The sequence below is a fragment of the Phoenix dactylifera genome, chromosome 16 (genome assembly GCF_051530095.1).
Source record: "Phoenix dactylifera cultivar Ajwa chromosome 16, Ajwa_hap1_PhDact_Kaust_v1.1, whole genome shotgun sequence".
Lineage (NCBI taxonomy): Eukaryota > Viridiplantae > Streptophyta > Magnoliopsida > Arecales > Arecaceae > Phoenix > Phoenix dactylifera.
Genome location: NC_143205.1, coordinates 10,143,276 through 10,170,755, shown reverse-complemented (window position 1 = coordinate 10,170,755; position 27,480 = coordinate 10,143,276). Strand labels below are relative to the sequence as shown.

The 27,480-nt window shown below is 39.0% G+C and overlaps 2 protein-coding genes across 6 annotated transcripts; one reads left to right on the top strand and one right to left on the bottom strand.

The window, feature by feature from the left end:
- Positions 1–1,790: 1,790 nt before the first annotated feature.
- LOC103717943 (dehydration-responsive element-binding protein 1E-like) lies at positions 1,791–2,960 on the top strand. Its single transcript, XM_008806528.6, has one exon. The coding sequence runs from the start codon at positions 1,899–1,901 to the stop codon at positions 2,601–2,603; it is 705 nt and encodes a 234-aa protein (XP_008804750.3). The 5' UTR covers positions 1,791–1,898; the 3' UTR covers positions 2,604–2,960.
- A 407-nt stretch (positions 2,961–3,367) lies between these two features.
- On the bottom strand, positions 3,368–27,397 carry LOC103717955 (5'-3' exonuclease family protein). 5 transcript variants are annotated; one of them, XR_016398613.1, is made up of 10 exons: positions 27,041–27,387; positions 26,766–26,951; positions 16,876–17,046; positions 14,616–14,797; positions 14,268–14,517; positions 13,844–13,979; positions 10,161–10,633; positions 5,304–5,396; positions 5,055–5,100; positions 3,368–3,927 (listed from the first exon to the last, which is right to left on the bottom strand). XR_016398613.1 is itself a non-coding variant. In XM_039114693.3 (8 exons), exons 1-8 carry the CDS (start codon positions 27,242–27,244, stop codon positions 3,646–3,648), a joined length of 1,884 nt encoding a protein of 627 aa, XP_038970621.3. In that variant the 5' UTR covers positions 27,245–27,397; the 3' UTR covers positions 3,368–3,645. The 5 variants fall into 5 exon arrangements, 3 of the variants coding, with proteins under 3 accessions (XP_038970621.3, XP_089783827.1, XP_089783828.1); XR_016398612.1 differs by having other exon boundaries at positions 5,055–5,396; XM_039114693.3 differs by lacking the exons at positions 5,055–5,100; positions 5,304–5,396 and having other exon boundaries at positions 27,041–27,397.
- Positions 27,398–27,480: the final 83 nt, after the last annotated feature.

The following is a 27,480-nucleotide window of genomic DNA, read 5'->3' as shown; positions in this document are numbered from 1 at the left end:
TACCAAATTAACGCCAGGTCTCGTCGCCTTCCTCAGACCCCGGCGCGTGCGTGTGTGTGTATATATATATATCGCTGCATCTCCGGGTTTCCATGCTTTCCGGTCAAAGATACCACGCAACAACAGGTAGCAGTTCAAAGGTCTGCCACCGCCCACCCCTTTGTCCTTCCCTTGAAACAGGGACGCCTCACCGAAACCCTCAACAGCCATGGCGTCGGCTGCACCCTCCCAAACACCAGCCAGCCTTCTGCCCTAACATGTCGCCATCTCATCGGTCAACAAATGACGGGCCCCACAGTGGAAACAATCATATCCTGACACCTGGAAGAACAGGGCCAGCTGGTGCCCAGAAATGGAGAGCTAATCCATGGGCCCTGCCCTTTGGTTGCGGGAGAAGGGAAGAGGATGAGGTTGGCCGTTGGGAATCAGGGAAGGGGCGGGCTGAAATAGTGGGAGAAGGACGGTGTGGGGTGAGAAGTTGGAGATCCGTCCGGGATTCGGAGCGAAGTTTTCTCAAACCTGTCACCGCCCACGAAGACGCGTAAAGGACGGGGTGGAGGCCAGCTGACTCCAACCGTCAAAAACGCGGCCGAATCGGTCCGGAATTTAGTAAACAAGGAAAGAGCCAAGGCAAGATACGGGGACGGGTCGCTGTCGGGGGAAAGTCGGTTTTTGTCTCTTTGTGACAAGTGGTTCCCCTCGCGGCTTCCCGGCTGCTCCCACTGGAATGGCGATTGCGAGTTTCACGCAAACGTGGCAGTCAAATATGGGCCCCGGAAATGTGAAAAGATCGGCGATGTCAATGAGGCGCGCTTAGGCAAGCATAATTATTTTTTTCACTAGAATAATTTAAATTAATCAAATATAAATATATTTTTTAGAAATTAAAAAATAAAATATTAAAAAATTGAATGGCAAAATACATAAAAAAAACTCATAATATAAATTCCATATGATTTTCACATAAGATGTCATCCGATCGGCCTTTACAAAAAAAAAAACTAGCTCTTACATATAGATTCCATATGATTCCCACGTGAGTTCAACAAACTAGTTCTTACAAAAAAAAAATAATTTTATAATTTCAATATTAACAGCCGCATATTTTCAGCACTTTCTTTGTGCCCAAGATAATTATCGGAATGACAAATTCAAAAAAAAAAATCAAAATCCTCCTGTAATTATTTATGTTTTTTCTTTTTCATAAGTTGTTGCATAATAGTGAAGCTACGGGCCGGGGTATTGCTTTTGGCTGATACAGTGGCTTTATGCAATAATTGTTATGTTATTTTGCAGAAACCTAATAATAGAATAACTGAAATAGAGTAGCATCCAAATTAATAGCATCATATTTAAAGAATAAACAAGTATAATTTTATCTAAATTATCAATATTTGTAAAATTTCTACTCATGTCAGGGTGATGAAAAAGATTTGTTCATGTATATGGGTTGTCGCTCGCATACTGTTCTTTCCTCAGCCCCGAAGGCATCGGCTGAAAACACTCCACCCCTTTGTTCCAATTGACGTCAGTACGTGGTCAGAGCCTGACCGAAACCGTCAAACGAAAGCCATTGGCTGGACTCATCCCAGATTCTTTCTGTATCTCAACTGGAAAAATTCGCGACTCGCGACGCGCCACGTCCCAAGAAATTAAAATGAGGGAGGGGGGGTGGACTGCCCATCTCCAGCTGGCCCCGCCGCCCTTCCTCTCTCCACTCCGCGTGCCGCGTTCCACAGTGACCTCGCGCCGCCTCCCGTTACTTATAAATCCCATCCTCGGCCCCCGCAATTCGAACACGAGCTCGTTAGATTCTGCTCTCCCAAAACTCCACCAGTCTTATCTCACTCTCTTTTAAGGAATCAATTAGTTCGGAATAATTTTGGAGGCTTCTACCGATGGAGTACTTGGGCAGCGATTCGAGATCGCCATCGACATCGGCGGAGTACGAGTACGCGACGGTGTCGTCGGCGCCGCCGAAGCGGCCGGCGGGGCGCACCAAGTTCCGGGAGACGCGGCATCCCGTGTACAAGGGAGTGCGGCGGCGGGGATCCGCCGGACGGTGGGTGTGCGAGGTCCGCGAGCCGAACAAGAAGTCGCGGATTTGGCTGGGGACGTTCCCCACCGCCGAGATGGCGGCGCGGGCACACGATGTCGCCGCTATCGCGCTTCGCGGCCGATCGGCCTGCCTCAATTTTGCGGACTCTGCCTCGCTGCTTCCGGCGCTTCCCCGGTTCTCCAGCACCAAGGATATCCAGCGGGCGGCCGTCGAAGCCGCCGAGGCGTTCCGGCCATCGCCGGAGCGGGGCAACGTTAGTACTTCCGGCACCGCTGCAGCACAGCTGGAGAGCTCATCGGAGGGGGCGGCGACGCCCGTGCAACCGTCGGAGGGGACTATAGGCGGCGGCGACAGCGACCATGGAGTCGATGTCATGTTTTATGACGACATGGGATTGGGGATGCACGGTTTCTACTATACGAGTATGGGGGAGACGTTGCTGGAGGAGCCGCCTCCGGCGGTGGCGGCCGGAGGATGGGAGAATAGTAATTGGGCTGAGGCGGAGACTGGTGCTGACGTGTCGCTGTGGAGCTACTCCATTTAATGATATGATATGGCGCTTCATGTGCATTAGCTTCGTACTTGGGGTAGGAAGGATTGAAATGGTACCTAAATTTTTTTTCTCATGGTACAAGGAACGGGGATTTGGGATCGCTGGTTGTTTGCTTGAGGGAAATAAGTTGGTTAGCAGCATTCAGGCTATTCAGTCGTAAGGCTGCAACCTGATTATTTGATTGATTCATCATAATGGCGGTCATTCTTTATTGATAGATAATTGTTTGGGAAGACCCTTAAAGGTTTTTCTTTCTTTTTTTTATTTTTCTGAGATTTGTGGTTGTTTGATATGTCCCAAAAGCTGAGATGTGAAAATCTGAAAAGGGGGTTTGCCCTATGAAATGAACCTCTTTTCACCGAATCCTGTCAAGGAAAAAAGAAATAGACTTTGGATCAGTGCATGCACCTATCAACATAAAAAAGCCTAGCATATCCAATAATTCAAATTTCCGATCCGGGTATAGTAGTGAAAGCACCATCCACATAAATCTAGCTCAATGAATCTATCTCAATTCCACCAAGGCAGGAGGGGCACACCCAGAACCAGCATGACCACCCACCTCCCTTCCCCCAATAAATAGTATCATACCAAAGTAGCGAACACAGGCTTTCTAGACCGGGCGAAACATTTCTTTCACTCATCAAAGGATACACCATTGTATCTTAAAATTCCCTTACCAGATTCAGGAATGTTATAAATAACAGCCACTGCGTAAGACGACATTACACCAACCAAACCTTCCAGTGCCCACATGATCACCCCCAAATGAACGAGCACTATTAAAGATGATGAAATAGTCAATTACAAAACCAGACATGGAAATTGAGCAGGTGTTCCAGAAATTTATGACCTGCTGATTCTTAAACTAAATCTCCTTTTCTTTACAAAAGAAGGCCAGAATAATTTACATGTTAGTCTAAGGCTTGGACTTTACATCATTTTTCAGTAAATTACACGCAAGAAAACTAGCCCTACATGATAAAAAGCAGAAGTCGCCGCCTCAAAAAGAAAGGAACAAAAGAAATATTGGTCAGTCAAATAGGAGACGCCGCCTCACAGACTTCGGCAAGTTCTGATCCAAATCAGCTGACTTCTTTCTGTTGTCTCTTGGTGGCTCTTCTCTGTTCAAGTTCTTCTCTGGGTCCTCACCTGTCTTTGCCTGACCCAGTGCTTTCGTTGAACGGTAAAACTCAGTGATGCTAAGCTGAACGCCACTCAATTTGGGAGATTCTGAATTGTCAGCAATTCCAGCTTTATTTTTGCCAGATCTTGAATTGGATTTTCTTTCTTTTGATTTGGATTCCTTTAATCTCTGCAAAAGATTCACAGGACAACCATTAATACATGTTCAGTGTTGTAAATCCTGTCTCGAGATATTTACAGAACAATAAAACAGAGAGCAGGGAATTTGCATGCAAATGGGTTGTTCAAAATTCTCATAAACTGACTTCATGCTTGTATAAAATGTAACCATACACCAAAGTAGCAAAATTAGGAAACACCATTAATACTGGAGAACAGAATGCACAGATAAGACTGAATAGGCCAACCTTCTCATTACCCCTCACATATGCAGTATTAACTTGACAAGGTAATAATGCAAGCTGAGAACCAATACAATTTATAACCCAATTGATTCAAATTGTGCGAAGACTTAGACTCTTTCTTTTTATGTTTTCCTTTGTGACTAAAGTCTTGAACACGGACAGTTAGACATGGTATATCATCTCCACATCTATTGCTATATTCTTTATAGCTATAGTTGGTCTTCTCTCAGAGGGATAGCATTATCTTCTCAGCATCATATAATGCTTCAGCCTTCAATAAGGTCCAAATGATCCCTTCCAAAAACTATATCCCTCAGAGACTCCAATGCTTCTGCTATGATCTCGATTATTCACAGAAAATTTTACCAGCTAATAGGTCTCAAGTCTAACATTTTCTGGTTTAACTTTTAGCAGAAGTAAAGAAAGCACTTTAACTTGCATGAGGGTCTGCTTCCCAAAGAACTAGAAAAATGACATGACAGTCTTCTTGATACTCAGCAACATTTTTAAAGAACTGGATAAGTTGTCTGTCAACCCTATCTTTCCTTTCACTAAGGATTATTTTAACACAATCATACTGTATTTTTAACCCTTGCAGAGTGCCTACAACAAAGTGTCACCTTCATTATTCTCATGATTTACATGCATACAGGATGATATTGGAAATACTTTAGATCCTGTGAATTACTCACATAAATTGGTAGGTAAGAAATTGAAACTTACACTAATGGTTATACAATTCAAGCTCATGGAACCAGGAGGCAACAATTCAAGTCTTCTCAAGACTTCAAGAGCATAAATGAAGCAGTCAAAGAAGAGTTTGATATGGGTAAAGTATAATTTATCTCCACTGCATAACCTATAGCCCAAGGAGCCTAACTGAAACACATACCTCATTTTAAATATGTTTGATTCTATTTGGCTTGTAGTTGCATTTCCTGTAACAAGTATTTAGAGGTGGTCAAGTTACCATACAAGACCAAACTCTAGCCAATCTTTCCCATAGCATATTTCCTACCTAAAGAATCCATGATTATGTGCAGTCTGACAGTGCAAGTCGGTGGAATCTCTTTGACCGACTTTACTGCATTTCAACTAGTATAAGGATCTACTTATTTAACCTCAAACAGATATGGTTTACCTTTGGTGATACCCCAATGCATCATTCACCTATGTTTTGATTGTCTTAAGTTGTAGTTCTGACATGCTAGAATCCCGTCTGTTCCTCAGCAGCCTGACCGTTCGAGACATTTGAAATCAAGCTAAATTCTCAATTGAAAAGGCTAAATTCACAACGGTATCCATTTGCACAAATATGAATCAGCAATATCTAAAGAAAATTTAAATAGATGTCACACGTACATATATCTTCAATGATACAACACAGCAGCTGTAAATAGAAAATGATGATTATTGAGAGTACAAATCATGGGCCCCCAATAAAAGATTGCATCATATGTATGGTGTTACTTTAGGAATTGCTCTCGTGTAACTTTAGGTGTTTCTATGGCCAGCTTCTCATAATCCACTGGTTTCAGTTTCAAACATAAGGGTATCCTTCTTTTCCGTCTTCATCCTTGATTATTGCTATGCACTCGCCATCCAAAATATTTTATTTTTTTCCAGAAAAAATTCACTGTGCCACACAGCCTACATAATGCCATAGTTGTGAGTTGTGACCTTCCTCAAAAGTTAGTACTAATGTTATTCATCCATACAAAGTAAGAAAAGGTAACAGCATGTATAACTTTTATTACTTTAAAGATGGGAGAAAAAAGAAAATGCAACATATTTCCAACCACCAGATAGGCATAACTTCATGTTCTTACATAGGCAAAGCATAATGCCACATGTGTCCCATATGTCATAGTCCCACATTGACCAATAAAAAGGGTGCCACATGGGTTTATTAGTTTGGGCCGGTCCTCCTCCAAACAGCTTAAGTTTTTGGGCTGAGTCCATGACAGGTGATACCAAAGCCATGGCTAGTGTGGGTCACAACCTTTATTAGTCATGTGGGCCTCTCATTGGAGGATACTAAGGTCAAGGAGGACCTAATAGGGTCAAGTAGGTCCCTGACCATGGGTAGACCCCCCGCACGAGTAGGATCAGTCGTGATAGGGGTGCCATAAGGTTGGGTGGGGCAGATTATCATAGTCCCACATCGACTAATAAAAGAGGTGGCATGCGGATTTATTAGCTTGAGCTAGTCCTCCCAATAGTTAAAACTTTTGGGCTAAGTCCATGACACAGTACCCTTGCAATTGCAAAGTATGAGCTTCACTAATATGCAAATTAATCAAAAAAGGTTCAAGTTTTTGTTAGATCTTCACAACTAAAATCTTTCTATATACATGTCGAACCCCATACTATTCCTCTACAAGCTCCTTGACAATTTTTCTACTATAAATTTGTAGCATAAAGCGTAAATCTCCAAGAATAGGATCTCCCTTCCTCTCATTCAATTACAGCAATTATCCTAACCTCATTTTGCACTTCCTAACAAGCAAAAACATATCCACATCCATAGGATAATGTCCTGTCCTAATACCATGTCCTTGAGGTCAAACATCGAATTCCCTAAGGGATCTCATACCCCTAGTGATATAGGACAGCAAGGGGGTAAAACAGTTTAAAGCTAATTCCAACACAGATCTGATTTAATATCCGGTGAAAAATCAATCTACAGTGCCAAAAATCCAATGAAGAAGAACAGCAGTAGACATAAAAGAAAATAATAGATAGTACAAATTAAGGAAGAAATAAAGTGAAGTAACAAGAAGAGAAGAAAGAAGAAAGAAAGAGAGAAGAGAAGAGGGATAGAAAGAAAGAAAGCTGAAAAATAACCAAACCTGATCTAAAGAAATCATTCCATTCATTCAAAACAAATCATGTACAATACTTTTCATTCAACCCTAAAAGACTTCTTCATGGACTTTCCATGACTTGCTTTCTAAACAAACTCGGACTCTTGATAAGCAAGTAACTAATCCCCTAAATATTTCCTAAAAAGAATCTAGAATAGCACAAAACCCTATATAGAAAGACCCATAAAACAACCAAAAACCAAAGCCTAATAATTTCATGACTTGTCCAACCCAACATATGCCACATACAAGACTCTTTATATCAATTTCACTTAAAATAAGACTCTAAAACCAATTCCAAAAAAAAATATCTAAATAAAAATTTTGGAAAAAAATTTGAACTATATTTTTCTTATTCACCATCATTCATTTCTGCTACACAGATTTCAACCTCAAGATCTTCATGATATCGCTCATAAGCTCAATCCACTATTGAATATCAAGACCTGATATGAAGGTGTACATAAAATTTTCTCGCAATCGAACTATTGATTATTTGGCCTAATGCCCATTGCTTGACAATTAACAAGCTACAGTTCATACTTTTGATGGCGATCCTCATTGAATCCAACGAATCAGTCAAGAACGGATCTTCATATTGCTCTATCTCCATCATTTGCCTTTAGGGTTCTCCTCTTGAGTGCCCTTCGTACAAATCTTCATCATTGTGATCTTCTACCTTCAAAAATACCTAATAAATCATCATCTGGAGCATCCCCAATCAACAAATCTTCAATTGTAGCATCTGTCTGATCGAACTTTGATCATGTCTTTCACATTGAGAAGCTTTGATAGTAAGCTCTTCATGAAGTGTTTATTTAGCTTCTTCGTTATTTTGACTCTTGATTTATGGTTCACTCTTAGAGAGCTTTTCAATGCCTAAAGTCCCTGCAATTTTTTGCAATGTGCAGTCATTAACATCACATCATTGTCCACAGATATCAACCTATCATCCATCTGGCAAATGATCTTCTCATATTTGACATCCTCATGATCATAAATTCCGAAACTCAACTTCTCATTTGATAACATGATGAAAAGAGAAGGAAACAAAGAGAATAGAAAGGGATCAAGAAAAAGACCTAAAAAAAAAGCAGAACCCTTTAGCTCTAATACCAAATTGATGTAGAACAGCAAGGGATTAAAAAAGTCTAATGCTAATTCCAGCACAGATCTGAAATAATATTTCGCAGAAAATCAATCTACAATACCAACAATACAATGAAGAAGAAGAATAGCAGCAGAAATTAGAAAGAATAGTACAAAGTAGGGAAGAAATAAAGTGAAGTAATAAAAGAAGAAGAAGAAGAAAGAAAGAAATAGAGAATAAGGATAGAAAGAGAGAAAGACAAGAAAGTCCAAACGTGACCTAAAAAAATCTTTTCATTCATACAAAACAAATCACATATAATGCTTTCATTCAATCCTTATAGACCCTTTATAGACTTTACATGACTTACTTTCCAAGAAAACTAGGACTGTTAATAGGAAAAAAACCAATCTCCAAGATATCTCCAAAAAGAAATTCGGAATAGCACATGGTCCTATATAGAAAGATGTCTAAAACAATCAAAGATCAAATCCTAGTGACTTTTTGACTTGTCCAACCCAAAATATATCTAATTTAAGACTTTTTTATACTCATGTCACTTAAAACAAAACTCTAAAACCAATTCTAAAAATTACTTAAATAAAAGTTTCTAAAAATACAAAAAAATAAACTCCAATTTTTACTCCCCATCACATAGTTATTTGGATTTCTCTATCATAAGGATTGATGTGTCGTAACTGGGGCCCAAACTGGTTGCCCGATGGCATGGGTTGGTACACCCCCGTGTCGGGCCCGTACTGACACAGTAGAGGGGGGCGGGGAAGAGAGAGAACGGGAGAGAGGAAAAGAGAGAGAGAACGGGAGAGAGGGAGGGAAAGAGGAGGAGAGTGGCAGACATCTGACGGAGGCTAGCGGAGGGTCGCACGGAGGGGAAACATATGATTATTTTTCAGCAAAAAACATATGACCATTTAGCTATAAAAAAATAACCAAGAAAAATAAAAAGAATTGAGAGGAAATGTCATCTCATCCTCTAACAACACTAGGCTAGTCATGGAAAGGAGTAAATGCAATAGATGATGCACCTAGCAATTACATCATGGTCAATAAGATCCTTTCTTGTGATGCCCCTTACCATGCAGGGTACAATATGTGATAAAAAGGTTGCCTACACCAGAATAGAGGAAACTGCTTGGTTTAAAACTAAAATTGATAGCCTATTCTTCTTAAAAGAGTAAAAGGTAAACTTTCTTGTAAAATCATAAAATAAAACATCAAAGTAAAGTGACTTCTAGCCATTTTAGATGTTACATATACGTGCCAGGTAGTACAAAGATGGCCATATTGAAATTTGATCGTGGACAGAAGTTTAAGAGTCAGAAATGAGAAGGTGACTCATGAAGACCAATAGATTAGAGACATTCTGTCTCGAAAGAATTTTCATTGGAGAGGAACTAATGGCCAAATGGAACAAATGGAGCTGATACAAAATAAGTTACACACACCACGCATAACAGGCAGTAGAGCTAACTAGTAATTTTAAATCAAATACGCATAGTCAAAAGAATAGAAATTTTAAGCCTCCCAGAGACATTCTGTCTCGAAAGATTTTTCATTGGAGAGGAACTAAGGGTCAAGTGGAACAATTGAAGCTGATATAAAATAAGTTCCACACACCTGCACAATAGACAGTAAAGTCAACTAGTAATTTTAAACCAAAGAATAATCATAAGAACAGAAACTTTAAGCTTCTTATTTTTCCTATGCTTGTGAAGAATAGTGACAGGACTCTAATCTCTCAATCTGTCTAAGCTCTTTCTTCCTATTGAGAATCCGGTATCACAATTTGTCAAACTTCACTATTCTAGCATCACCTACATGCTTAAAATTTAGTGTCACATCATGTTAAGGATGGTTATCTCAAGAGCATTACATCAACATCTGAAACATATGCTTTTTCATATCAAACGGATTATATGCAAATGAATGATACACAAATGCAGTACAAGGAATAAATGTTTCAACCTACAATCTTTGAGATTCACCAATCATAGTACTAAAAGAGAAATGTAATGCATACCTTTTCCTCCAAATATCGGTCAACTTCCTTGGGAAATGCAGCTTGTACAAGCTCCATATTTTCATCAGTCAAGAGAAAGCAACACCCATTGTCAGTGAGAATCAATGGAACATCTGGTTCATCTAGCATATCATTGGAGCCATTAGCTCCCATGGACTCCATTTCCTCAGACTCAGATTGCTCACCAGAGACATCATACATAACTGTACTCTGGATAGCTTTCTTCCATTTGATCAAGTAATAAGGATGGCCATATCTTACTTTTAGTCGCTGAATAGAGTGGAACTCATACTGGCTATGTAGAAGTAAGCCTTCATTTGGATTTGAGGCCACTTCCCTTAAGTAAATAGTTGTTAACATTGGAAACATCCGTTGCCGTATATAAGATGGCTCCCAATGCTGATGATAATTTAAAAATTCAACCAGAGTTTCAACTTTAGGTTTATCCCACATCAGAGATGGGCCATCTTTTTCTGCATAATAGAATATCAAACATTAAGCAGAAATTCAAAAATATATACATGCAGGACCCGAGGAAGGTGATAAAACCATCAGCAAATCAAAAAAGACAGGAAAATAATGCATCTTTAAGACCAGTCACAAACAAAATTCAACTTTCAGATATATAGAACTAGCAAACTTATAGTAAATTTATTCAATGGAAAAAGTTCGAAAGCAACAGAAAAGTCAATGCAATAATTGTAACTTGCAGCAATGTCAGTTCACAACAAAGTGATTATCTGATTTGCACATCAAAATTTTTGCAAATAACCCAGCAACAATTACCTTAATAACTGATGCTTTACATTTAGAAAACCATGCCCTAATCAATAGGCTAACTTGGTTTAGTAGATTTGAGAATTAGATGCCACCTTACATTATTTGCAGTGAATCAGAAAAGAAAAGAAGATTATACATGGATAAAATGATTACTTTCCATATAGAGAAATGCAAGTTTCTATAAAGAACATATTTTCTATTTTGTTTATGCGATAGTTTCCATCCCAAACAACTTGTGAGAATACTCATTTCTCATTTTCTAATACTTAAAACATATAAGGGGTATGCATAATCTAGTGCATCATGCTTTGCACATAAAGACTCACCAGAAAACAAACCAAAAGTATTGCTGAATCCAATGACATCATACAACTCATTCAATAAAAAACACACCAATCACCATTATTTGCTATGGAGGGATACCAAGGTTTAAGCACAAATATGGATTGTATTATATGGTACTATAAGATATCTACCATGCTAATAACTCATTGCCGTTATATGCACCCAACATATTTTGAAGGATATGTTTCACAACTATGGTCCACAATCTCGATACCGGCTACTATACCGGTACATTACTGGTCAGTACAGTATAGTACACATCCAATACAGAAACATCTTTCTCACTTTTTATCACAATACCACTCAAAACCAGTCAATATGAATCGGTTCGTAAGGTACACACCCCGATTTGGGACGGTACAATACAGCTCGAGATGGTATGGGCCAATTCAGGGCCTGTATCGACTCGATTGATGTTTTCGTACCAGTTCTGAGTAGGTACGATACAATATGCCCAGAACATCTTGTATGGCAAACATTGGTTTCAACCTTTTATCAACTGAGGTCATTCCACATTATCACTTTTCAACTGGTAGACCATGATAGTTAACAATGCATTAACCATATTTTTCTTCAATGCCCAATATCATGCAACATTTGGAGAAGACTCCATGCTGTTCTTGACATTAAAGGGAGACCCTCCTCTCTGTCATCCCTTTGGACCAAATAGAAGGAAAAGTAATTTCCACCTCTCTTAGAAAGGTTGGAACTTGGAAGAGTCAGTTATTGTCATTTGCTGGTCGTTCTAGAAGGAGAGGAGAGTCACCATCATGTGAGAGTCAAGGGTTCGATTCAGCACTTAACCCTATTTTTTATATCAAATTCTTTTAATAGAAAACGAGTGAACCAGGTCATTAAAATCCACGCGAAGTTGGGCAACATCAAGTGATACCGGGACAGATCTTGCAGGTTTCACCAGGTTGGAAGCAAACACAGTCTAATGAAAAACCCAAACCAGACCTAGGCTTGGTTCACCAAGTTTCGAGTCTGACTGGCTAGTCTAGAGCAGGTTAGATAACTACGAAGTCAGGTTAAGCCTGGATCAAGCACTTTGGTCCTTGCTAATAATAGAGCTCGACCCAAATTGTTGCCACCTCTAGGTACATGATTCATTTGCTTAAGGTCCATGCACTACAAGCAATTGTTTAGTCAAGCTATCAATTTAATTTCAATCAAAATGCCTTGTGTTTCTTTTGATTGGTCACATATATCATGAATTCACATGAGATCAGTTGTTATAAATAGCACCCGTATTACAAGACTAAGCATGGGATTACATATTTTTGACACCTTGTTATAGTTCAAATCCCAAGACAACCAGATTTCCCGATGAAGCTTGAAGTATGACATCAAACTTCCTTATGATTTATCAATTGTCATCTTCTCACATTAACATACCGCCCACTCCGTACAACCCTCCACCTACTTTGCCAAACCTTAAATCTCAACCCCAACAAAGTCCTCCCTCACCTTCTGTACAAGTCTTGTGTCTCCCTCTTATACTACCTTACACCAAAAATGAAATAATCCAAACAAATTCAACTTGACTTGTCTTTGTAAAAAGCAAGCAGCACTCAAGTCAAGGCTTGAGTATTTGCTCCAAAATCAGATTGTCTTCTGATTACCTACAACTGTTATTTACCTTAAGTTTCAGCCAAACCCAACCAAACCAGCCCAAGTTGCAACCCTATTGTAATATCCACGGTCACATGGAATTTTTTAGACCAAGTAGGCAATTACAAGTGGAAAGATGACTGAATATGACTAATATCGTAATGTTTATAAAAACTAAAGCCAAAAACTGGGCCTGATAAATAGGGTAACTAGTTTTCTTAGATTTTTGGTACAAATTTCCTTTCTAATAAGAACTAAAACAATTCACAACAATGAAAATCCAATAATTATTATCTAAGATTTCTTTCATCTCAAAAGACTAACATATATCAGTCTTTAAAATAGGCACCACCATTCAAACCAACGCCTAACGAACCAGCCCGTACCGGACCGTACCGGCCAGTCCAAACCGGTCCGACCTGTAACCGGTACGCCGGAGCAGTGAAAACCGATACGGGGCGGTTATGTGCCGGAAACGAAGAAGACGAAGAGAAGGAGAGAGAGCGCGGGGAAGAGAGGAAGGGAGGAGACCCGTCGCCGCCATCGAAGAGCTACGGGGGGGGTGGGGGGGGGAGCCCGCAGGGGCGCGGCCGCGGCAAATCGATTGCCGCGCCCCCGCGGGCTCCCCCGCCCCCCTCCAGCCTCCGCTGCCCCTCCGCGGCTCTCCGATGGCGGCGACGGATCTCCTCCCTCCCTCTCTTCCCCGCGCTCTCTCTCCTTCTCTTCTTCTTTTCCGGCTCCAGCGGGGAAGAGTTGGCCGGTTCGTACCAGCCGGTTCCGAAACGAACCAGAATCGTACCAGTCCAGTAGGCAACCAGTAGCCTACTAGACCCGGTACGGCGAACCTTGATTCAAACCATTTGTTAACTTCCATTTCATTCCTAATTCCTCATAGGTAAAAGAAATCATCTCTTCATAGATTCTGTTACCTATTAAAAACTTACCGCCATAATTTCCATGGTTGCTACTTAAATACAATTCAATGATCGCATTGTTTGGAAAATTTTGTTCTGCAGCAATCATTTTGCACATTTTGATTTGCCAATTCTCGTATTTCTTTTGCTCCTTAGTTTTGCGATCCTACAAGTAAAAACCAAAGAAAAGAAAAGACAGTTAGGAAAAACAACAAAGTGATACAAGAAAAAAGACATACTATGAGAAGTTTGGGGGAAAACTAAAATAAAACAGGACATGTCACAATTTTTCTATTATGTATAATAACCTTAAATATAGAAAAAAAAATATTTAAAGGACTGCTCCGAAGTCTAAATTCTGACAGTAAAAGCTTCCACATCTAACTGAAGATATTGTTATCTAGATCTACACAACACAAAAAAAAGTCTTGCTAGCATCCATAGATAGATGCACCTTATCGCAGGTGGAGCACAAGCATTTGAACCCTGTTGGCTTTTCCATGCAATTTTCAGAACCATTAAGAATACAGTATTCGCAAGCAGTCTTCTGATGAGCTTTCTTACTGCCTGGGTGACCACAATGCGAGCAGTGTTGAGATCTTGCACTTGGTGAAACCTCATTTGAAATGGGCACATGGGAATCCATGGCCAAACTGATGCTTCCCTCTGAAAAAGCGAAAACCCCTTTACCAACCTCACATAACCTGTATGAATTACGAAGTATTAGACACTTAGGTACATATAGATTATGCAGGAACTGTGATTTTCTGAAAATGTTTACATACATAACAAATAAAATTACCTAGTCAAGATCTCATCCTCACTAAACAACTTTACAAATCGGACAGCCGTATCAACCCCAAACCCAGATACCCCATGCAAATCATAGTCATTACCAACCAGAAGAGCAATGGCTACCATTTGTTTTCTCTTCAAACCAAGACCAGCTTCAACATCTGATATGTAGTAGCACTCAAAAGGCTCCTGCATAAAATGTGATGCTCAAGTATTACATACTTAAAACGAAAATGGATAAAAGAAATATTATACTAATTAATATTATTTCTACCCGTTACAAGTTGAGCATAGATTGTACTACAAAAATTGTGTTAAAAAGTGTTTCTAGTTGCTAATGAATATCCATATAATATCTAGCAATGTTTCCTCTCTTGCAGGATCATGAAGCAACATTGATGAATAGAAGAAGCCTTCTTTCCCCTTGAGTTCTGCTTCGTGTAATGTGAGGGCTAGGCCCTCCAGAGCAAGTCTGCATTATCATATCTTTCTTTCTCATTCTTTCTCTCAATTATGAGGCTCAATCATAGTTGAAGATCACAATGGAATGCATCCAGACTTATCCCTTTTCCACATTTGCCTACATCTACCCTCCATAAGTTTCTGTACCTTTGTCAATATGTTCATATATTAACCCTAGATCCAGAAACTATAAGCTAACCCAAATCATCCCTTGCATATTTTCCACTACAAAACTTCCCATGTAGTTCACCTTATTGAAAACTCAGATATGAAAAGAATGTCCAATCAACTATAGGTTTATACCTAGCATCATTAAACCGCCCCAAATCAACCCTAAATTCTTCCTCCTCCCAATGTAAGTTCTAGTTTATTAAATTACAACCTAAATTAGAAAAATGAGTAGTTGAATGAAAATTTGAATGGCTTCCATTGAAGTCAGTCACCTATGCAATTGCTTAGGCACCTAGGTGACAACCTACAAAGGCCAAGTCTATTGCCTAGACTAACCAAGGACTTCATGGTGACAAGCAAGCAAAACCAGTGCTAGCTCTTTACTACTGGTAACTTGATTTCATTTACTTTCATTTGATAATTTCTTCTGCAATCAGCAGCAGATTATACAAAGTCTCAGAGTTATAAAAGAAAGGTAATCAGCAATCTGTTGCAATCAGCAGCAGATCAAGTTAATGGCTGTTGCACACAGGGAAAAAAATGAAAACAAAAGGAAAAAATTTTTTTGGTAATTTTATGTGCACCTCTCTTTAGCGCCCTAAGAGAATAAAGCTGACCTTTATGCACGAAATATGGGCGACTTAAACGTAGAGCTACTTTTAGGATCAATTTTTTTCCTTTTTCAAACTCAAGACCATTCAAAACAAGGTTCGCCATACCGTACCGTATCGGACGGTACGAAATATACTAAACCAAACTATACAGAGCATGCTGCACCGTACCATACCAGTTCGGTACCGGTACATGGTACAGGGACGTATTGATACTCGGTATGTCGAACCGGCTCCGTACCGTATAATACTGACACAGTAATAGTGCGACAACGGTACGGGCCTGGTACCGAGACGGCATACCTTGAAGTAGTTTTTTCTAATGAACCTCAGAGGAGGACCCAATGCAATACGCATGACAGGAACCATAGTGCTAGTTTCAATTTTTATTTATTTTAAACTGCTTTTGCTGCATCAAACATGAACAATAATTATATAATAACGAGCACATTTAATTCATCTTAGATGCAAGGGTTTTCCTTTTAAATTAAGTAGATGAAAATCATTGTCTAGATGTTCATTCTCTATTTTCTTTTTTTTCTCTCTATTCTTTCTAATTGTAGTTGTACACATGGTATGTCGTACCGGCCCGAACAGACGGTATGGAACGTACCATACCGTACTGGTTCGGTACCAGTACTTGGTATGCCAAAAAAATTTCGTACCGTACTGTACGATACTGTGCTAGTGTGACACCGATACAAGGTCCGATATCGAGACAGCTAACCTTGGTTGTACCTATTAATCATTTAAAATCAAACCTTGAAGAGATTGCTAAATTTCTCTGTTGTTTCTGCATTTTTTTATATTTAATATTTTTATATTCTTTACATTTTTAATTAATATTATCTGTCATATAGTGGACCTGATGATCCAGAATAAATTGTAAGATCAATTTTAGTTTACACATAAGGGCACATTAAGACAGATCATGGAAAAAACAAGAAAGTTTCCAGTATATCATGTAGGAGCATTGATGGAAAACTATTGTGACTTACTGAATTGTAAACCACCATTGCTTACCTTACAATTGGAGCGGAGGCACTTTATGACACATTTCGCCCCAAACAGGAAAGCATCACTGTCAGCAGTGATACAAGCATCAACATGACCTTCACTATTTAACTGCGCACACAGGGCTTCAGCCTCACCACATGCTCTTAGAACTGGCATCCCTAGGAGTTCGAGGAGCTCCTGTTGATGTAAAAGATCCAGATATCCAATTGATGTAAAAAAATGAATAAAGTTGTATGATTGTAAAAGATCCACATATCCAACTGAAGTAAAGAAAATGACCAAAAGTTTTATCATCCAAATTTTAACCAACATAAGGAACATGTGACCAGATGAAATTCCATCCATACTGCAAATGAGATATTAGTCTGACCTAGCATTTTTAGAGAGAGCGAGAGAGATAAAAAGCACATAATGCCTTAAGCAGGAAATGCTAGTGAAATAAGGGCATAAATAAATAAACAAAAAAAAATATAAAGGACCCAAAAAATTACTTATAGCAGTGTAAACATGAATAATGCAATCAATCAAAGCTCACAGCATAATCAAGATGGTAAAGGAGCCCCTACTGGATATTTTCTTGACTAAGTGAACGTTTTCTCTATATATGCCACTATCTGCCACATGTAAGCTCTTTGTGAAAAGTACCAGACTTGGTTTTCCTTGTGAGGCTTGGGTGCCCTTATTTTTTTTAACCTTATGTAATCGGTGTTTTGTTTGGCCAATCGGCTTTACCAAGGTTTAGCCCCACCCAGATTCAACCCCTCCCCCACCCCAACACCCCCGCAAACCCACCGAAAAAAGTTACTTTTGTTATATTTGTATATTTAAGGATTAAATCAATGCTATCTACTTAGAGTTGATCAAACACTGTACTGGGCCAAGCTCGAGCTAGACTCTAAAGTAGAAGTTAGGCCCCAAGCCGATGCACAGGCTCGGCCCGAACATTGGACTTACATTTCTACCCTGGACCAACCCAACCTTGAAGAGCCAATCCCAAGCCCGCCCACCAAGCCCAATTTCCTCTCCCCCCTCCCCAACTATTATTGGCTAAGTGCAATATAATTTTGTACTGCAAAATAATATCCAAATAGTATGATTTAGCCGATAATCGGTATAGGTAACTGAGAGCATGGTATGCTGAACCGGCCAGATGGTATGCTGAAATGGCCCGTACCAGCCAGTTCAGCCCATACCGGACCGGTCCGGTGGCTTACCAATACAATTCCGCCATGGAAACCGGTTCGCGCCGAAACCGGAGAAGAAAAAAGAAACAGCGAGCGAGCAGAGGAGGGAGGGAGAAGCAACCGCCGCGGACACCTGCAGAGGGCTACAGGGGGCCAGTGGAGGCCGCCGGGGCGCGGCGAAGGCCGTGGGGGCGCGGTCGCATCCCCTGTTTCGAAAAAAACAGGAGACGCGGCCGCAAAAAAAATTTAGAGATTTTTAAGTGAAGTCGAAAGAAACAGGAGACACGGCCGCGGCCGCTCCTTCTCCCTCCCTCCTCCGCTTGTTCGATGTTTCTCTTCTCCTTCTCCGACTCCGACTGGGCTTTCCCAATACGGGCCTGGTACCGAAACAGTACCGAACACGCTGAACCGATCCGGTCGCCGACCTGTACAGCTTCCGGTCCGGTTCAGCATACCTTGACTGAGAGTTTGTAAAGTTAGAGAGTTAGGACTACTTCTATTTATCTATGTGAGATGAATTAGTTTATTGACTATATAATACATTATTATTTCATTATAATATATAATTAGTTAATATAATTAACATATAATATATATATACGCAATCTCAGGCCAGGCCGGACCATTTTTTTTAATTTTTCCAGGTCTGGCCCAATTTTTAGATCGGGCCTCCTTTTTTGCCCAAGCTTGTTCCACAAGCCAATTTTTACAGCCCAAGCCACTAGATTTCGAGCTGGGTTGAGCAGGCCGCCTGGACCGTGATTAGCTCTATATCTACCATATGTATCCTAAAGGACATACCTTATTGATACTATCTACCATGTATGTTATCTACCAATGTTATCTACTATGTATGTTATTGGCATGATCATAATTGTTGTATTCGTCGTTATCGATGCGTACCGACTGCATCGGTACCGAACTGGTATGTGGTACGGAGGGCATATCGAGTGTCAATATGCCGAACCGGCCCCATTACCGAGAATACCGATATAGTAATAGGGTGGTACCAGGTCTGGATCCGAGATAGCAAACCCTAGGCATGGTACATAGTTGAAAAACAATACAATATCCATAATGACTCAAATTCGACATACATTGCTGCAAGATAGCTTGTACATGTACATATCATTTTATGTGCAGTGTACAAGCATGTAACTTGCATTCCCCTTTAAACCCATGCTCAACCAAACAACACAACTAACACTTTGTGTCTAAAAATATACAAAGACAAACCAATCTTTTCAATCATTTTAGTTTAAATAATTTAATCATGTTTTCTTGTTTTCAATCTGAATCATGAAGTAGAAGAACCTACACCATATGAAGCATCAAAGTCCAATAAATCTTGAGGCATGAAAACTACTAACGAAGGCCTCTGCATAAACCAAATAAATGGGATGATCTACTGGTGATGATAAGTCATAAGCTAAAGAAGTTTTATGCATCTGGTGTCATAATAGCATACTTTTAACTCAGTTTTTTCTGAAATAGTATTTCTCAAATGGTTTGTTTATCATTTTACTTGCACCATCAGAATCATAGTTGAAAACATCAGACTCATGCAATCTTTGGCCCTACAAACAGTAGACACCCAGCATATATTTTGCAGTGCTAAGCCCACTATGGCCACTCAAATTCATACCAGCCTTGTGCAGTTAAGTGTCAAAGTACTACTTAGTATCATGGTGGTCAATGCCCATCTCATTGTTACGCACTACATACAATGCATGGGATAGATCATGAGTAATGCCGACAGCATTTGAGCTTCTTACACTACCAGATATAAGCATGCAACACTTACAATAATCTGTCGATACATTTATCTATGAAATTTGAGAAAACTTTTGGTGTTGACAGCCCATACTTTAAACATCGATCATCAAAGAAATTTTGGATACATTATAGCACTAATGAACTAGATTTGTATATATTGATTAAAGTGATGTTATTTGTCCTTCATATATTTGTAACAGTCTGAACTGGTTTACATTAGGGGAAATTAAACTAAGTATTAAAGCTTAGCATGGTTGTGAATTAATGCATATCTAGTCTCAACACTGTATGGATATGGCATGCTTACAATGCCAGGCCCCAGGTAGGAGGGGCTTATACGTGATATTTTATTAATCAATCTCCTTAGAGATCAAGATAACAATATTTCCATCCTCTTACATGGTGTGCTTAAGTGATGTAATATTTTCGGAAGTTGTGAAGGTTAGCTATGAATGCAACTTGGGCATTTTCATTCCCTCCAATGTCATTTCTCTGGCACATCCTCATCATATGTACATATCTCTTTGGTATCCTTTATCAAATCAGTCTTTCCAACCTCAATTTCACCATCATGCATGGAAGAAGCATTGCAAGGAAAGGTGGCACTCCAGTATTATTAGATCCAATAACATGAAGACAATACATACATGCAAGTGATTCATTACAAATGCTGTATCAGAATTATCATTCAGATTTTCATGTGGTATTCTTAATCATCACATCCTCCAAGATTAAAAATGCTACCTCCATGGGCTTATAAGTTCAAAGTTGAGGATTGTCTTGTATGATGGGTGTGTATATAGAGAAGTTCCAAGCAATATTTTATGAAGACATACTATGTATTGCAAGATTCGTCATATCGGTACAGAACCGGTATGCAGTCTCGTACCATACTGACACTCAGTATCCCTCGTCATCTCGTATCGTACCACATACTGACACTGTAATAGGATGCTACCGGTACAGAATCCGATACTAAGACGGCGAACCTATTGTATTATCATATCATTTTTGGATTTTGGAATCCATCTAACATATGTTATTTCAAAAAGAATCACCAAGTTCACTTACAAAGAAAACCAATAAATCCCAAATCACTAACATCTGATCATTTTGCTATACTCAATTTTACTTCACAAAGAGATGCTTCAACACTCAACTTCCTATACTATTTAAAAAACCTTGTTTCCCAGCTCTCAAATTTGCTCCTACCTCAAGTTACTCACCCCCCCCCCCAATTAAGTTGAAGAAAACATTTGATGCACGCATTTTTAATTCAAGCTGGTTACTCAAAACAACTAAAAAATATATATGCACACGCATACGCACATATACTAGTTACAATGCACGTGCAGGTGCACATGATTTCTAATTTTTTTTTAGATTTGAGATTATTTAATTAAAACCTAAATTCTAAAAGTATCTAAAAATAATTAATCAATGATTATTTTCTTCTAATGAATTAAAAATCTTACCTTCATCTCTTGGTTTAGGATGATCATTATTCCTCCTCCCTTAAAAGATTTTAGAGTCTCAATATTTTAGAAATTTCTGAATTTCTTCTTTCTTGTTAAGTCTAATTTTCTGTCTCATGTTGATTCTCTACTCTTCCATTTCTTATTCTCAAAGTCCAATAATTTTAGAATTCCTTCTTCTACAAAAGTCTTGGACGTTTTATTAAGGCTTCTAAGAAAGAAATTTAACTAGAGTTGCTATAGAAATATTTTAAATTTAACAGAATATTTTGATTAGGGTTATTTTTATAATTGAACAATCGAAAAATTAAGACATTTTTGTACGGTTGAAGGATTTATATATTTAAGAATTAAGGATTTAAGAGAAATAATAATTTTTTGATATCTTTTGATACATGGTTCCTTTCTCGAGTTCTAGAGTTTTTAAGTTCTTAACTTTCCTTCTTTAATTAGAATTTTTATATATCCATTCTTTTCTTGAAGCGTGAAGCTAATGCCTTTATCTCATGTAGATTACATGTACTCCCTTTAATTTCTTTTCCTAGAACACACATCTCAATTGGGCCCCACCGCAGTAGACAAGAAAAAAGCAAAAATTTTGTTTTAGTTTACTCAACTTAGATATCTTTCATTTCTTTCGAATCTTTCTTTTAAATTAGTATCTCTTTTCTAATCCTTCTAATATGAATTTCAATTGAAATGAAAAAAAAATATATCTTTCTTCTTATTTCTCAACAGGAATTCTAATTGCCATTAATCACCTTGGCCATTAAATATTATATATTTTTAAAAAGCACACTATCCCTATAATTACACTTCCTTCTCAGGCCACACTATAATGCCCACCCAACTAAGAACTTTCTTTGAGTGATTTCTCCTGTTCTCTATCTCGATTATAATGAGAGGAATCCTCCCATGAAAGCAAACCAGTTTTTTCTTTCCTTTTCTTTTCTTTGTTTCTCACTGGACTGCCACAACAACCCAGCCAGCTAAAAGTTCTCTCAGAATAACAAGAGGTTTCTTTTTCTCCCTACCTTGTCAACTATAATAGTAGGAATCTAAGCAAAAAGGAAACCATATTTTTTCATTGGACAGATTCATCAAATGGGTTGAAGATTTTTGAGAACATCTGCAATCACGTGCGTAACTCTAGTTGTAGGAGGGGTATTCTGAGAATATCAACAGGATAGTTAAAATATCAAATACTATAAGAGTATTATGGGATTGGGGTATTTTGAGAATAATAAAAGTTTTCACATGGTTATTCCCAAACATATATTTTTAGAGAGGGGACTGCTTCCAAAATCCTTCTTCTCCCACAACCCAGTAGTGAAGATCACAATTCTTCTTTCTCTCATACATATGAAAGTTCAAAGTATCGAATGCCTCTCGTGACATGAAGAGGAAGTCCCAAACTGGGATCAGAGCTTTTTTCGTCAAAATATGTATACAGATAGATAGATAGATAGATAGATAGGCATTTAAGAGCATTTGGCTCCACATGCTTCCCAATGAAAAACATTCAAAATAAAAATCAGCATGATTGATCATATCTATGATATATAAAATGACTAGAAGCAAAAAAAAAAATCATGAATTTTGAGTTTTTTAATTGTGCATCCAATGGAAACAAAACTGACAACTTCAATGGTATAATATATTTTGATCTTCAGCATAGAAACATTCAAATCAAGGTTCGTCGTCTCGGTACCGGACTCTGTACTGGTATCACACTAGCACAATGTCGGTACGGTACAGTATAGAATTTTTTTGGCATACCGAGTGTCAGTATGCCCCCCGTACTGGGTACCAATACCGAACTGACATGGTACGGTACGCTCCGTACCGTCCAGTTCGGGCCGATATGGCATACTATGATCCAAATTAGATGAAATTTAATTAAGATGTGTTTTAAAATATTTAAATCAAGATCAATGGTTTGACTTGCAAATTAAATAGTTTGTCCTATATTTTTGTTCATTAGTTATATTGTTACTGTCTATTTTTTGCTAGCTAGATGCACAGACAAGAAAGCTAAAAAATAAATGGTTTTTAGTTTTGAAGTATTTTACGCATCCCAAATCATGAACAATGGTATTGAATTTTATTCTGAGAGGCCCTTCACTGATTTCCTCTAGGAAACATTTGGCGCCAAATGCTCTCTCTCTCTCTCTCTCTCTCTCTCTCTCTCTCTCTCTCTCTCTCTATATATATATATATATATATATATATGCATACATAGATTTATGTATGTATAGGTGTAGTTATAATACACACGGGCTGTAAAGAAAGTACCCTACACCTAGCACCAAATTCAATATTTGTTATTGAAAATGAAATTTTAAACCATCGAATGTGATTTAGAAGGCAAATGTTTATCTATAAAAGATCATCTATTTTAGAGACATCTAGCCTATGCATCAAGTCATAATGGTGCAATGATATAGTGTGTTGATTTCGGGACGACCTAATGGTTGGGCTAGGGGTCTCCAAAATAGATGATCTTTAGAGATACACATTCTAGCCTTCTAGATCACATTCAATAGTTTAAATTTCCATTTTCAACAACAATCATTGAATTTGGTGGTAGGTGTGTATCAAGTCCTTATATCAAGTCCTTTCTTTACACCCTGTGTGTGTATGTGTGTGTGTGTGTATTATACCTACGGAACTAATCAGTTAGATTTTCCCTGTGTAAGATAACAACTTATGCCCTTATATCTATTGCAATCCACAGGTCCTTCTGGTAATTTGGAACTACCATATCTCATGATTTTGAATGAGTATTTTCTTTTGATTCCTGCCTCTTCCTCTTTCCTCTACTCTTCCTCACACTCCAACACAATTGATCCTTTCCATCCACCTCTGACCGCTGCCCTCGACCACCTCTCTCCTTGTTCCTCCAATCCATTGCCACTCATTCTTCACCCACCTTCCACCACGTCCCACCATGCCACCCCCGTTTAACCTCTCAACTGACTTCCATAATTATGGCCTCTTCATTCATGGTGGGTCTCTTGGAGATATTAGACTTGGATTCTTCAGATTTCTATCATCCGCTGTCTAATTTCTCTCTTGCCCATGTAGTCTTAGATGGCCCAATCATTCTTTTTTCTTTTCTGTTTTCTTCCAAACTAATCGATATCAGTGTGTTGAGTATGGTGGACTTCCATAAAGTATTCATTTCTCTTGGGTTTACCAAAAATTGGATTTCCAAGGAGTATAAATTTCATGGAGGTGTGTTTTCTGAGACAACGATATTAAGAAATATTGTTACGTGAAAGGACCTAATCTGTAAGCACAAGGATGACTCCATGAAAGGATATGTATGTAAATATTAGAAATCAAGAGTTCTTTCTATTTTTCTTTTAGTCAACAATTTTTTCTACTTTTTGGTTGTTTTCATGAGAAAGATGGGTATGCTATGTTATTCGTCTGCTAACATCACCATTGTGAGTCCCAAGCCTGGATGAGAAAGGTTTGATGTCAGGTTGACAGCCAATCATAAAAACAGGTCAAAAACTAAGAACATGGATCCAAATTATGATGAGTATTATGTTATTAGTATGTTAACATCTAAGTCGCTTGGAATGTACTCATCTCAAGTTCATTATATTGGTAAATCCAATTGGACTCCGTCCAATCTTTTCTCTAAAAAAAGTATGATAACATCTAAAATTAAAACTCCTTATTTATAGCAAATGCAAAAATTGCTGCAAGAGTTGCACAAACACCTGGATGCTTGTTTGCTTCAATTTCCTTGAAACAAAATGATGGAGAGGACCACATAAGGAACTCATTCCATATACAAGTGACACTTTTAAAACTACAAATTATCAATTGCTAGTTTCCTTGAAGCTCAGACAAAAGGATGTTACTAACTGGATATTCAAGATTATCCCAAAAAAATCAAAGGTAATATTCAAGATTATCCCAAAAAAATCAAAGGTAATATTCAAGATTATCCCAAAAAAATCAAAGGTAATATAAATGACAACGGACTTCTAGGTCTCTAACCAAGAGCAGAGTTCTATATATATCACAAGGCCTATATTCTGAGAATAACATATTTGAATCAATAATCAGTGCATTATAAACCACTAGATGATTCAACTTGCTTTGAAGAATGTTGAGCATACAACATCCAACAATCAATCAAGAATGATGAGATTAACAATCATGAGGAAACATATCTTTGATCCAATGGTCTTGTCTCAAGATATCATGGAATTAGTCTCTATCAAGACATGATACTGAGACAGTGGAACAACATGAAGAAGCGCAACAAGAAGTTCTTGAGACAGGATGAGCACAAGAGGAAGCCAATTGATGCTGTTAGGATTTAGATGCATTGTAGATAGTAATTTTATTATTGAAGGTGAGTCTTGTTGCAATGGTAAGGTTGCTTCAGTGTGATCTACATGGTACGGGTTCAAAACACAAAAACAACCTCTCTACGCACAAGCATAAGACTATACATCTAACCCTCCCCAGACCCCATAATAGTAGGAGCCTCATGAACTAGGCCGCTCTTTTTTTGTAGATAACAATTTTATTAACTTTTTCAGTTATATTGAAAAGAAATTTCATTCTTCAGCTTCATGCTCATCTTCTTTACTTTGCAAGTCAATACTATGAGCAATTTTCAATTAGTGGCAGAAAAAACATTAGATTACCACTAAATTGATTAGTTTAGACAATAGAGGGTGCAAAAAATACTACCGATTTGGTTGGTCCAGTTATCCATTTACTATACCCCTCTCTGCATCAAGCTCCAACTAATGGCCCTAGGGTTGCAACTTGCAAGAATTGCTTCATTGTCTTGCTCTTTCCACAAATTAGAATATATATAATTATTAGAAACATTGGTCAAGAAAAACATCAAAGTGTCCCCCCTTAGAAGAGAATATATTAGGTCCAAATGATAATGTAGCCTGCAACAAATAATGATAATGCAAGTATATCGAATTTGGACCTTAATTCTCAGTCAAATACTGATGGGGTCAAATCTGGTTCTAGCAACTCTGAAATCCATGATGCTTATGCATACTCAAATTTAAATGAGATCGAATCAATAAATTTTATATCCATTTTGGGTTTATGACTGTCAGATTAAGCACATTGTCTGTAGACATCATGCAGCAACTCTCAACCTACCATTACTAAACCTTCTGCCCAAACCCCTTCCAACCGACCTGATACTATCAAGCCAACTCTTTACTCTCCAAGTCCTCGACAAATTTAATGAATATACCTTTCCTCCACCTCATAAAGGCATCCAATAAACATCTAAAAAGAAAATGTATCTACCTGATAACAAAAAGAACAACCAATAAAACTTTATCTCCCACTTTATAATATCCTCACGAGCAACATTGCATTATCCCCTAATTCCAAATACATCCCCCATAACAACATCATAATAAATAGCCACAAAAAAGATGTATCATTTTCCACTCACCACGCACTCCTGAACGCATCTGGTGAATGCCTGATTCCTCTGTTTCACGGGAGCCTCCTCCCCTTCCGCCGCCTTCGGCAGCGCCGAGGGATCGACACCGGAGTTGCAGAAGAAGCGCTCTATCCTTGCCTGCGCCTTCAACGGCGACGACTCCCCGTCGACGACGAACACCGGGAACGCCCCCATCTGCAGCAAGAACACCGCACAGTGCTCGATCCATCAATCAAACTTGAATCTGTCCTCGGGTTGGATTCAAGAAAGAGATTGAATCGAACCTTCGAGAAGAGGGAGACGGTGCGGAAGAAGGTGGTGCGGAGGTGGGGGCTGCGGATGCGAGGGGTTTTGTGGCGGATGGCAGCCTCGTGCTGGACGATCCAGAAGGAGAGGTCGACGGCCACGCGCTTGTTCCGGAGGAAGTCCACGCCCTTGTTCCGGGCGTAGGGCTTGAGGAGGTCCCAGAAATTCCCGGCGACTCCCATCGCCGGCGAGGGCGGAGGCGACGAGGAGAAGAAGAGGGAAAGGGGGAGGGTTTTAGGCCTGGTTTGACCCCTCGATGGGATGGGACGGGGTTTGCTATGCGCTTATAGAAGAGAAACGCAACCGGGGAAACGGGGCGAAAGGTGCGGGGCAGTGGCGGTTTGTGGTCGCCTTATAGGTGTCAAGAGGGTTGGGCTTGCACAGAATATATGAACCAGACCCAATTAACGCTCTGTAC